The sequence below is a fragment of the Nymphaea colorata genome, chromosome 4 (assembly GCF_008831285.2).
Source record: "Nymphaea colorata isolate Beijing-Zhang1983 chromosome 4, ASM883128v2, whole genome shotgun sequence".
NCBI lineage: Eukaryota > Viridiplantae > Streptophyta > Magnoliopsida > Nymphaeales > Nymphaeaceae > Nymphaea > Nymphaea colorata.
The window spans coordinates 2,070,031-2,083,294 of NC_045141.1; the positions used below are offsets into that span (position 1 = coordinate 2,070,031).

The 13,264-nt window shown below is 39.0% G+C and overlaps 1 protein-coding gene across 1 annotated transcript in view; it reads right to left on the bottom strand.

The window, feature by feature from the left end:
- LOC116253599 (calcium-transporting ATPase 5, plasma membrane-type-like) overlaps positions 1-12,913 on the bottom strand; it is a 60,355-nt gene extending 47,442 nt beyond the window's left edge. Inside the window, exons 1-3 of the mRNA XM_031628505.2 lie at positions 12,407-12,913; positions 7,608-7,724; positions 7,489-7,531 (exon numbers count right to left, since the gene is read on the bottom strand). Coding sequence (XP_031484365.1) covers positions 7,489-7,531; positions 7,608-7,724; positions 12,407-12,574 — 328 coding nt within the window. The 5' untranslated portion in view covers positions 12,575-12,913. The remainder of the gene's footprint in view (positions 1-7,488; positions 7,532-7,607; positions 7,725-12,406) is intronic.
- Between the last annotated feature and the right edge of the window lie 351 nt (positions 12,914-13,264).

Here is a 13,264-nt window from a genome sequence, read left to right on the forward strand (position 1 = left end):
TGTGATGGAAAGATCATAGAAAAGGGTTTCAAGATTCTGGTGCAGAAACCCATATCACAGGTGAAGTAGGGATATCCTTAATCCTCTTCCTGACTTTGCATGAGTTGCTTTTTCAATAAAGATGATACTCATCATGTTGGTAGTTGCTACTCATATAGGGAATTCTATCATTCCTATAGTCAATTCTAGTCTCCAACTCCAAAATGTCCTTCATGCACTTAAAAACACTAAAACCATTGCTTCTGTTTCCAAACTTGTTGACAATGCTTGTGCTAAAGTTGAATTTACTATGCCCTTTCTGCTGGTCAAGGACCTACTACAAAGAAGGTATTCACTAAAGGATGGAATGAACACAATACATACATGTTCCTTGAAGATCCTCATTGCTATCGTGCCATGAAGCACTGTCATGTTTCTCTAGTTTTGTCCAAGTATATTCATAGTGTGTCAAAATGTGTTTTCCTTTGACATTGTCACCTAGGTCATTTTGAGTATCATTTTATTAAGAAACTTGTGTCAAATAAACTTATTCCCCAATCTAGTCTTCATTATGAATAGAGGGATTAGAAGTGTCCTAGGTGTCATTTATGCAAGAGTCACGTATTTCCCATTCATTAAGCTAATAAAAGGGCTTCAGCTCCATTTGCTTCTGGTTTTGGCAGTTATTCTTGATATTCCTTTATATTTTATGGATAAATCTAAAGTTTTTGCCTTATCACAACATTTATATGCCTTGGTTAAAAATCATTTTTCTGAATCTATTCAGTCTCTCTCAACTGACAGTGGGGGTGAGTTAAAATCAGTGACTATTGGAATGGGGAGACCGGTGTCGTGCCTGCATACATTTCAACAGAACGGGATCGCTGAATGTAAGCATGGACATATTACTGATAATGCAATGAACATGCTGCATGACAGCATTCTCTCCATTTCTTCATAGACAGAAGCTTTTCATACTGCCGCACATGTGAAACAATAGGTTGCCTGTAACGCTCGTTGGTTTTGGCAGGTCGAGTCGAGTTAGGGTCCAGACCCGGACCCGACCCCCACTCGCGTAAGGAGCCCGACGCGAGGCCCTTCTCCCTCGCCTTTCCCTTTTTCCTCCTACGTCGTCTCCTGGTGGTCTCCCGTGACAGCGCAGAGGGAAAAGAAGTGGCGGTCGGTGTGGTGGTGGCTGGAACGGCGACGGCGACGAAGGTGGCAGCGGCGACTACGGCGACGGAGGTGGCAGCAGCGACTACGGCGGCGGCGGCTTGGTAAACCCTCTCTCTCTCTCGTGCGATTTTCCCTTCTCTGCCACTCATGCCCTCTTGTTTTTTTTTCTCTGCCGCACGTCCCCTCTTCTTCTCTCTCGCCACTCTCTTTCCCCTTTTCCGCTGGTTCTCTACCGCTCGACCCTCTTCTCACTCACCCGCACTCCCCCACCTGCTCTTTCTCTCTTTTCTCACCCCCACTGCCGTTTTCCCCCTTGAACAAACCCCTCCTCTCTTTGTCTCTCCTCTCTGTCAGCGTCCCTTTTCTCTTGTTCATTTCAGCTTTTCCCACTACTACCGTGGGTCTCTCCTAGCAACAGATTTTGTGTTGAACTTTATTTGGACGTGTGTTGACTCTTTTTATGGCGTTTTGGGGTTGGATTGCAGTTTAGGGACGTTTTTCCCCTCTTACCAGCTAGTAGGGCGTGTGGTGAGCAGCGGCAGCAAGCAATCTCGAGCATTGGCACTTGATCGGACGTGTGAAGTGGTTGCTAGAAGGGTTGTAGCAGTTTGGACGCTTGTTTTGGGGTGAGCGATACCTAATCAAGCTCAAAGTAATGAATATTATCTTCTAAAGCATGTATAATTATTGTTCGAGCATGCTAGAGCTTAGAATTGATGATTTTGGGACGCATGTTAGTGATTTTGTTTTTGGGGAAAACTTAGGATTTGCGTTGGAAAGTAATGATTCATGTATTTAATGATCGTTTAAGCATGATGGATTAATTTTCGAAGCATTAGGGAAGCATGGTAGAGATTGTGAGATTGTGGGGAAGATTTAGAACTGTCTTAAGGAGTGTAGCGCAGACTTCTGTGAACGGGTGTATCATGAAGTTAATTAGGGAAAATATACGTATTTGGATGTGACTTTGGGGTTGATGTCTTAATTAAAGAACGTTATTGAGGAAGGAATTAGTGATGGATTGATTGTTGGTTGAGGGTTTTGATATTTCGAGGCAACGTCAAGACGTAAAGGAGGAGGCCTATTGGAGAGCTTGTTGGTCGACACTACCTGTCGACACCCTCTTGAGGCGACGACACGTGCCTCAAGGATTTTATTTTGTATTTGTTCGTTTTTGTTTGAATTGTGTAGGTATCTAGTAGAAACCTTATTCTTGTTTATGTTTGCAGGTGCACCGGGCACATCCCGTCGACCTTGAGTTCGAAACTTGAGGCATTTTGAAGAATTTGGTGAGCGCGCCACAGGTATGGCGACATTCCAGGCAAATCCCTGCCTGGGGCAAATGTGTGATTGTGTGCTCCTAGGATCAAGGGATCCTAGGATTGTGATGTTAATTGATTGACTGCTTTGTGAATGAGTATATGTATGTTGCTTATATGATATGAATGGGTTAGAAAGATTATTAGTTATTTGTTTTGAAAAAGTTACGCATTGGCATGTGCATGCTAGAATTGATATCTGTTTAGGACAGATGAGGCGGGGTATCGAGTCGAGTGTCTCCTCGACCCCAATTGTGCATTAGAAAGCATCATAGAATGATAACTGCATAGGACAGCTACGAGCCAACCGCAGATCGAGACTACTCTCTGTGGATTGGCTAAGTTTTTCAAAGAGGTGATTGACGTGATTGATGTGATGACTGATATGAATGTGTACGTTGTTGCATATGCATTGCCATGGGCAACGATGCAAATGGATGAATTAGAGGGTAGTTGTACCCGTACTGTATGACGGCTAGCTGTTACTGTATGTATAGACCTCGTGTGGAGGCATTGGGAAGTGTAAGTGCACTCGTAGAGTGTATTAACCTCATGTGCTAGCCAGTCATCTTGTGAATGAGTAATGATAATGATAAAAAAAAAAAACGAAAGGATAAGAGATGAGAGGCCAGTGGGATGTGGCTGTGTTTGGGAGACGTCCCGTTCTCGCCACTGGTCTCGCCTATCAGAGCGCAGGCGGTGTAAGGCCCCAGGGTTCTGTTGTGTGTTGTGCTTGGAGCGTTGGGCTCCCGCCTTCCCAAACTGGGTGTCCTAGGGAAGGCTGAGTATCTCACCTTAGACTTCACACATCCAGGGATGAGTGCTCTACCGCTGCAGCGGGTGAAATGGATCCATACTGTTATGGGCCACCACGGGGGTTGTCTCTTGGCTATAGGCCGCCCGCGGTGTGCACGTGTCTGTGTTGCACCCACAGGAACTGTTAATGCACTAAGTTAATGAAAATGTAATATGTTTGATAGAATGCATGTGACTGACGTATATGTGATTGATATGAATGCAAGTGTTATGTTTAAGCATGCTTCGCATGTGACTGATGTTGTGTTAGTGTGGCCATCAAGTGGCTTTTACGTGTCGTACTCTGCCACGACATGACGATAGATGGGTTGATATTTGTTCTTTTATTTGAGCCTTACTTAAGAGGGTTTGGCATTTTCCTGGCTTGTTGTCATACTGCGAAGGCTGAGTCTTCAATTGTTTTCTTTTTCAGGTTTTGGCGGACCCGGGGCAACAGGTTGAGCAGATGGCTTCACTCACGTCATACTGCGGAGGTTTTGGGATTGTCGTTTGTAGTGCCGGCGCGTCATGTTTTGGTTTTATTGATGTCTTCTTTTTGTTAGGCATCAATGTTATGATTTTGGGGCATTTTGGTCATGCACATAGATGTGAATTTGTATGAAACAAAATGGTTATATAAATGAAAGTTCGCCCCATTGTTTTGAATTGCTTGGCTCATCGTCTTTTTGAATTGTTGGGTAGTCACACCTCAATGCTTTATGTTTAGAAAAAAAAAAAAAAAAAAGGTTTGTGGGTTAAAAGGTCGGGGTGTTACATTGCCTGTAGCAATCCTTGATAACCAATCTCCACATTTTACACGATTTGGTACCCATTGCAATTATTCTGATTTACATGTGCTCCAAAGTGTTTGATACGTGAATGTGGATAAATCAAGAGACACAATTTTCAAGACAAGGCCTTATTGTGCGGTTCAGTACTAGGCCTGGGCATCGGGCCCAGGTACCCGATGGGTACACGGTACCCAGCCCGATTGGGCCCGGGTCAACCCGACAGGTGCCAATTCGGCTCAATTTATTTTTTTCATATTATTTTTATTTAATAATGATATATATTTTATTATTAAAAAAATATTTTATATTTAAAAATTATCTTTTATTTTAACCAGGCCCGGGCTCGGATGTCAGGTATCAGGCCAGGCCGGCTTGATGCCCAGACCTAGTCAGTACGCTATGTTGATGAGTACAAGGATTGTCGGTGTTATGATCTAGTAAGTTGAAAAACTAAGACATCACATGATGTTATCGATGAGTTGGACTTTGATCATCAACTTGATGTGTGCATCATCGACACTAGTAATTGAAGATAATATACTGTTGCAAACCAAGTTTGGATTAGACACTATTGGCAGATCTGGAATATCAAATGATAGAATAGTAAAGACTCCTGAAGACATTGGAATCAAGATAAAAGATACTATGGAATTTGAATTGAAAGTCCTTGTTATAGACAGTTAGATAGATGTCTTATGTATCGTAGTATTACTAGAGATACCACGTGAAGTAAATGTGACCAGTCAACTTCCACATGTTTCAACTTCAGCCCACATGATGTTTGCATATTATCAAATACATGAAAGGAACTCTGATTCTGTCCTCTTCCTTTCATTAGATATAATTGCATATATTGATATTGACTAGGAAGAGCCAAATAATAGGAACTCCACAACAGATTTCTGAATTTCCTTATGTGAATTGCTCCATTGAAGTCTAAAAAGCGGCAAAGGGTTTCTTAATCATTGGCAATGAAGTATAGACTAAAAGAATAACTGTATGGCTCACACAACTTTTAATAGGCATGGAAATTTGTCTAGACAAGTCCATCAAACTATATTGCGAATTTGTCTAGACAAGTCCATCAAACTATATTGCGAATTTGTCTAGACAAGTCCATCAAACTATATTGCGATAATAATATATATATATATATATATATATATATATCAAACTATATTGCGATAATAATATAATATAATATATATATACATACATACATATATATATATATATATATATACCGCTGAAATCACAGATTCCATGCATGAAGTCACGAACTAAACACAAAGAGATGAGTTGTCATTTTGGTTAACAAAAGTACTTGAAGAATATAAGTGGTCTTGCTTATGTACCCTCATGTGTCATCTTGCGAACTTTTCACCAAGGCGTTAAGTTTGAGGATGGAAGTTAGAATCAACGTAAATACATATGTATTATCTTTGTATACATATGATAATCATATACATGTATATATAAAACATACACATTTGTATACTATTATGAACATATACTTGAACAAGGAATACTATACTATGTATATAGTTTGAATATGTATTTTATTTTTTGAATCTGTTTCTTTGTACTTTCACCTTTCTATTATTTTTTCTATTTTTTCTGTTTTAAGGTTTGGTCAAGGTTGTCCTTGAGTCCTGGACCATGACTACCCATTGACTAGTCCCAATGACTCTTTCCTTGCTAGATGTATATATGGATGAAGACTGTACCAGTCACAAAAACAGGCTCCTCACACTCAAGTTTATTAAGGATAATAAATCAGAACGAAAACTGAATATTATTCATACAACACAGTCATACAAAACTCGCTTCAAAAGCCATAACCTTAACTTAGGGTGATTAAATATTTATAGAGAACAAGAGACAAGAGAGAGAGAAGCTAGCTCTTGGGCTGAGTTCCAACAGCTAGAAAAGTAGCCATTGGAACTCCCAACAGCTAGAAAAGAAAAGAAAAACAAAAAAAGGTAAAAATAGGAAAACAGAACTATTATAAAAATAAATATAAACAAAACAAAATTGCAGTCTATGTACATTATATATTCATAAGTACATATGAGTTCATACAAACACTTAGATATAGTGATGTATGCTGAAACATATATATATGTATATAAACTAACAATGGAGGGCAGGACCCCCTTGCATTCTCAAAGCATTTTGGGACCTTAGTCACAGCGGTGCGCCACATTTGGTAGACTACCCGTACCGGTACGCCGGTACATAGGTACCGGTATGCTGGTACGGCCCGGTACGTTTGGATCTGGTTCCGGGTCGGAACTAGATCCAAACTATATTATAACCTAAAAAGTTTTTTTTTTTATTTATGAGATTATCTATGGATTCATGAAAGGAACATTGTCTTAATGTGATGATATCATTTGGTTTTTTAATTTTTTGAATTAAAAATATATAATAATATATAATATTCGCCGTATCGCCGTACCAGTACTTGTACCCCCATACCCATACCCGCACCCGTACCATTGTGACATAGTTTGGGACCAATTCCATTATATAGTTTTGTCTTTTACTGATGCCTCTACACATATTATGAAATTGTGATTGTGATTGTGATTGACCTTGACAACTAGTACTCTTTTCATTAATGGGCTGTTATTGGGCCTATGTACTGGTGACTTTTTGTACTCATTTTGTTTAAGAATGTGAATGAGCGAATGTTCAGGTCCTTTTTATAATGAGTCAATCTTCAATGAGCTCATGGTGTGGACCAACAGACAAAGTTATTTTGCTCATTATCAGCTCTACTCATGTTTTGACAATGACAATCACATACAGGATCCAGGAGTAGAGTGACTATAAATTAAACACTATCACAGATTGATAAATTTGAACACAATCATGTAAAGTATCAAGTCCAGAAATATTTGATGTAAGGCCATTGATTTCAAACATCAACCATTGTAGATTAATGACCTTAAAGAGAAAACATTTAGAGATATGACAAGAATCCATGATCACAGCATAAAAACAGCTGGATGAGTTAATCTCTCATATGAACACACACACAAAACATGCAACAGGACGAGCTTACAATCCTCAAGCAGAACAATGACAATAAAATTAAAAATTCAGCCTTCTACACAATCTCCTCCAGTATAAGTAGTGGAAGAGTCTTTCAATTGACCATCTGAAACACACTAGCTCTTAAGGCTTATCAGTGATTAATCATTACCGTAGGAGGCTACAGATAGTGTTTAAGAGAAAACAATGGCGTATACATGTATTGTATGCACAATGCTCAGTTATTCAGAGCCAAAAACACAATTGGCATATATCAATTCAAAATTCCAAACATTGTCAAAAGGAGACAAATACAAGATTACATAATCTTATTAACTATGAGGTAATTAACAATAAATATGCAAACATAACTACATAGCAAATTATACCAGGGGATGGAGTTCCACCAGCCTCTTTAAAGAGAAGTGCCGCCTGACATGTCAAGAATAACAAATTTAAGAAACAGAAGACAATTTTTTATGAAACTTCATTAAAGAAAAGCACTAACCCTTATTGCTTGAGCATGTGCCCTTATTTTTTTTCTTGCTTCCTCTTTTTCTTCTTCCCTTTTCAAGTCCAACGTGTATCGGAACCGGCGCGATGCATTCAGCACAAGAGCAGCTTGCTGTTCACAAAAGAGGAGGAAAAAGAAATTGGCTCTCAAAAGACACAAGTGGCAACAGTTCTAACTTATAACATGTAAGTCAATAATCATAACTCTGGTGCTAACTTTCAAGTTTAAGGTTATGCTTTAGTCCATCGAGACATTCCATTGGACATAATAACAGTATTTTTTCAATAAAAACATAAGACATGCAAATCACCAATTATAGAACTTCCAAGAAGCTCAGTTGGGGACCCTAATGTAGTATGACAAGAATGTGCTGCCTACTTCCAAGAGCTTCCTCCCATTGATGAAGCTATAGGATGGACTCCCCAAAAACATGTCCTTTTGAGTTTTGAAGGCCCATGGACTCTAATCATGATGTGCCTTTACACTCAATCCTTGATAGGAAGATTAGGACTATTCCAAGCAAATGTTTTATACACATTGGGATATTGTTGAGGGAAGGGGGAACCAAAAGTGATCCAAAGCCTCACTGTTGCCAACCTCACATAGATGACAAGCATTGCAAGATTTTGAAATTATCGACCTATATCATTATAAACATATACAAAATAATTAAAAAAATTATAAACTTAAGTACTTGACTGCATTGTCTTATCCAACCAAGGCACCTTCTTACCTGGACTAGTGCAAGGGGGGCCACGTTGGTGATGTTGGACATTCATATACTTGCAAGGACCCCATGTTTTATGTGAAGCTCAGAGTTTATCACTTTATCTAATGCATATCATGGGGTGATGAGAACATGGCTGTTGTTAGCCTAAGATGCTCGGGAACCACCAAGCCCATTAACAGGTTTAGATATGACCCTAGCATGGACACTTCAACTTTGTTAACGCACCAACGTCGACGCGACGCAGATGTTGGTGCAGCCCAGATTCACTTCTTGCTGCAGTCAAGAAGAGTCCAGTGCAGGCACCCAACCATTTTTGACATTTTTGGACACCCACCCGATTCGTGTTTGTGTCAAACCACGTCATCGACTTTTTTGTCCATTTTTTATTTTTTTATTTTTAATTTCTTTAAAACCAATTTAGGGCATGATCGTGCCCCTCCCCACTCGTCTCTATCTTCCTTTGTCTTCTCCCTCTTGCATTGAAGCACCCACCAATGGCTGTTGCTTCACGGTGCTTGTGTTTTCGACAGCCGGCGGCAGAGCTTGTTCCCCCAGCAGTGACTATAACAAGACAGTCAGCAGGTGTGATGTTCCTCCGGTGGCAAAGCTCATAGGATTTTTTCCACTGTTTTTCTCTAGTTCTTCAAATCCCATCTTACAGTCCCTTTCTTTGTTTTATTAATCTATTTTGTGACATATCATCCACACTAGATGGTAGACAAAAGGAAAGGAAAAGAAGTTGCTTCAAAGGTTCTTCATCTAGTGTGAATGATGTTAATGCTTCAAGGTCTTCTTCACAACCTGGTGAAGCATATGCAAATGAAGAACAGCCACTATGGAAAGAAATCAAAGTTGCCACTATGGAAAGAAATCAAAGTGGACATGAAAGATGTAGGCAGTGGTGGTAGAAATGTGTATTTTATATGTGGACATTGTCAAGTTACATTTGTAGGATCTTACACAAGAATTAAGGCACATCTGTTGAAGTTGCCAATTTTGGAACTCGAGCATGTAAAAACATTTCTACAAAAAAGCTCGAGAACTAAAGAAGTTGCAAGATCGTGTTGATTCAATCCACAACAAGAAGAAAATGAGTACTATTATGACAAATACTAACATGCCTCCTAAGAGTATTGACAGAAAAAAGAAAGACTATGGAGACATGTTTTGATCCTTATGGAAAAGCAAAATTAGATAAAGTGGCTGTTTAGTTTTTTTATTCTAACTGCATCCCTTTCAATGTAGCTAGAAATCCATATTGGAAGAAGTAACTACTATGTTTTCAAATGGCAAATTATCAGGATATGTACTTCCCGGTTCAAAAAGGTTGTGAACATTACTTCTTAAGGATGAAAAGAGCGAGGCTGACCAAAGTTTAGAAAGAAACAAATCTAAATAGAACACAACTGGGGTATCAATTGTTTTTGATAGATGGATAAACATTCAAAGACGCCCACTAATTAATTTTATTTTCATTGCACGTGATGAACTAATATTTTTGAAGGCTGTTGATGCATATGGAGAATATAAAGATGTCGAATATTTGAAGCAATTATTTGTAAAAGCCATCAAAGAGGTTGGTCCTGATGAAGTGGTGTAGCTAATCATAGAGTCACAGACAATGTTGTTATATGCAAAAGTGCTGGATTGAGTTTGAGGTATGATTTTCCACATATTTTTTAGACCCCATGTGTTGCACATACTTTAAATTTAGCACCGAATGACATATGTAATCCTCCAAGTCAAGAAGCAGATCCTAAGGGACATGAGCAATCCTCATGAATTCAAGATATTGAAAAAGAAGCAACAAATATTAGAAATTTCATCATCAATCACCAACAAGCATTGTCTCTTTTTTGTAGTTATTCTGATTTGAGAATGTTAAAAGTTGCAGAGACACGATTTGCTTCAATAATTGTCATGTTAAAAAAGAATTCAAAAAGTGCGGGATGCATTGATTCAAATGGTGGCTAGTAAAGAGTGGAACTTTTATCGGGTTGAAGATGAAGCTAAAGCTCAAATTATTAAAAACATTATTTTGGATAATAAATGGTGAGATAAAATTGCATATTTTTTGGATTTTACAAAAGCAATTTGGTGCTTGTTGAGAGCTGTTGATAAAGATGAGTCTATGCTTCATAAAGTTTATGAAATGTGGGACGATATGATTGAGTAAATTCAATCTACTTTAAGAAAGAGAGGAAAGACATTGCACTTGATAATTCAGAGTTCTTTGATCGCATACATACAATATTAGTTGAAAAATAGGATAAGAGCAATACCCCCTTGCATTGCATGGCTCATTCTTAAAATCTCAAATATTACACTAAAAAATGGATTGAAGGAGCTCCTGGACATGTCACTCCAAATCTAGATAGTGGGTAGTTATAGTAGAGCAAGGGAGAATGCAAACAAGAGACCAGTCTCATGATGAATATTTCTACAATTATGAAATCTCAATATCCCATCAAAAGCATCAACAGATGGCTACTAGGGGACTAAGGTTGATGGAATTCCGCTTTTCCAACTAATAATATTTTGCTGAACCTAAAAGCAGATATTAATGTGCACAAAGGTGTTGAATCAAGTCTCAAACAAATCTTTCCCACTTCACCTATGTCGCATAGGTGCTGGTACCGGTGTTCACAGAGGCAAGGCTGCCTACACAATGCCTAGCGTTTAAAAAAACTGAGTTCAGGGGCACAACTATATATGTAGACATATCTATCTATCTATCTATCTATCTATATAAATAAATAAACAAAGTAATATAAGTTATAATCTATATTATACACATATTATATAGTATATGAACAAATAAAACTTTAAACAAACTAGCAGTATACTCATTATGCATATTCGTACAACATAAACGAACAAACAGAAAAATACCAAAATATGTTTTGTCATGTCCGGTGCCTGTACTTGTAGCCAGCCATGCTGCCACAGGTGCGGCACCCATTTCGATGTGTCCATACGACATAGCTCTTCACCAATAAGAGGATTCGGTGGTAAATCTCAACAACAAAATAAGATGACAGGTAGCAAGGTTTCCCATGACATTTCTCTTGTTCACAAGGAAGCTTATCTTTGGTCTTGGCCAAAAATTAGTTACAGTTGTAACAGCAAGATTGGGTCTCAAGAAGATTAATTTGTTCTCTTAGGCTGGTCTATATTGTCAAAGACACATCCAGGCTTCATCCTACGTTCCCAAAATCAGAAGCGGGGTACAAGTAAATCAAGGTCAAGGCCCTTAAAGGCTGGTCAGACTAATAAAGAGTAGTAGGTACAAGTCAGTCTACGTCAACCAACTAGAATAAAATCCATAAAAGGACATAGAAACACAACGAGACATGTAGAAACATAGTGAAATGAGATATACAGAAAAAACACATATTCAGAAAATCAGATGTACACATTAAACACATGTACACATTCTTCTTATGATTCATATACTGGTATGATAAGAAATATTGTCCTCGAAACTATGATGAAAGTGTTGAAAACTTAATGTTCCTTGAACTTGCTCTTCTTATGCCATGTAATCCTTGAACTTCAACTGTTCAACTTTATTAAATTTGAATTTTTTGATAATTTGTTTAGTGTCATCTTATAAGAGGCTAATGGTGTTATGGGGTAGTCTAATTGTTTCGCTGCGATAAGCTGATAATCATTTTCTTCATTGAGAAATAGGAGTAGAATACACATTTGTAAATAATTTTAACACTTAACCATGCAGCTTCACGCTTTGTATCCATCCCGCTTCTGGTGGAGGAAGTCACAAAGATAGGCAATGGCCGGTTCTGTTCCCACCGGCTTCCGCTGTCAAATTTACAATTGAGATAATGGCATCGTTTTACCATAAGGTAATTGTTTTTACACATTTTATTCGTTTGGAAGCAAATAGACGGGCCTGTCTTTGTCCAAGTGCACCTTGCGAAACAGTTTGGAACAACGGCCTCGCTCATGCTTACTCGTTTGACGTACATATATGACTTCTCATTCCACTGCATTTAGAGAGCCATAATTCTAGGTTAAAACAACACGCGATATGAAACTTTACCCTCCAGCGCTTAAGCCGTTCAACGGAAGCCTTCTTTGGTGGCGGGATATCGAAGGCGTCAGAATCGTCATGTGAAGCACGCAACCAGCCATCGGAAACGCCCGACTCCTCGTCCTGCTGCCTCCTGTACCTCTGCGGTGACCAATCCGGAAGCCTCGGCAGGCTCATTCCTTGAAGTTGTTTATAGTTGCAGGAGAGATGATACCGGCGGTAGGGAAGGGAAAATCAAGCCCTCGACAAACAATGCAGGCCGAAAAGAGAGAGAAGGAGAGATGTTGATGGGGGAGACGAACGACCAGACGAGGTGAAGCAGGAAGACGGCCTCGCTTACCTCAAACCTTCGTCTCAATTTTTTACCCGTTCAGGCGGTAAATGCACAGAATATTACCGCCCCGGGCCTCTCCCTCTCTCGCTTTCCCTTTCCTTCCCTTCTGCAACCAACGAAAATCCCAACGGGGAAGACGAAACTTCGAGGTTCTTTCGGGCTTCTCTTTTTAGAATGACAGTTTTTAATATAGAGGTGCACAAAGCGGGGGAGGGAGACGCGTAGCCTTTTTACTTTTAGCTTTCCCCGTCCCGGTTTGAACGTCTCACATAGGCTCCTATCTCTCTGTTTGGATGAAAGGAGAGCAAAACCGGAAAAAAAAAAATGTTTTTCCCCTATTTGCATGACTTATTAACAGAAAGATTAAAAAAATGAGAGCTAGGAACTGTGTTTAAATACAAATAAAAGGAAAGAAGTGATTTTCTATTGTAAATCCAATCTCTTCAAAAATGAATAGATTGGGAGGAAATGGAGAGATTATTTTATGAATGAAGGGTAATAACAAGAGGAGCAACATATGGTTGCGGGAGTTC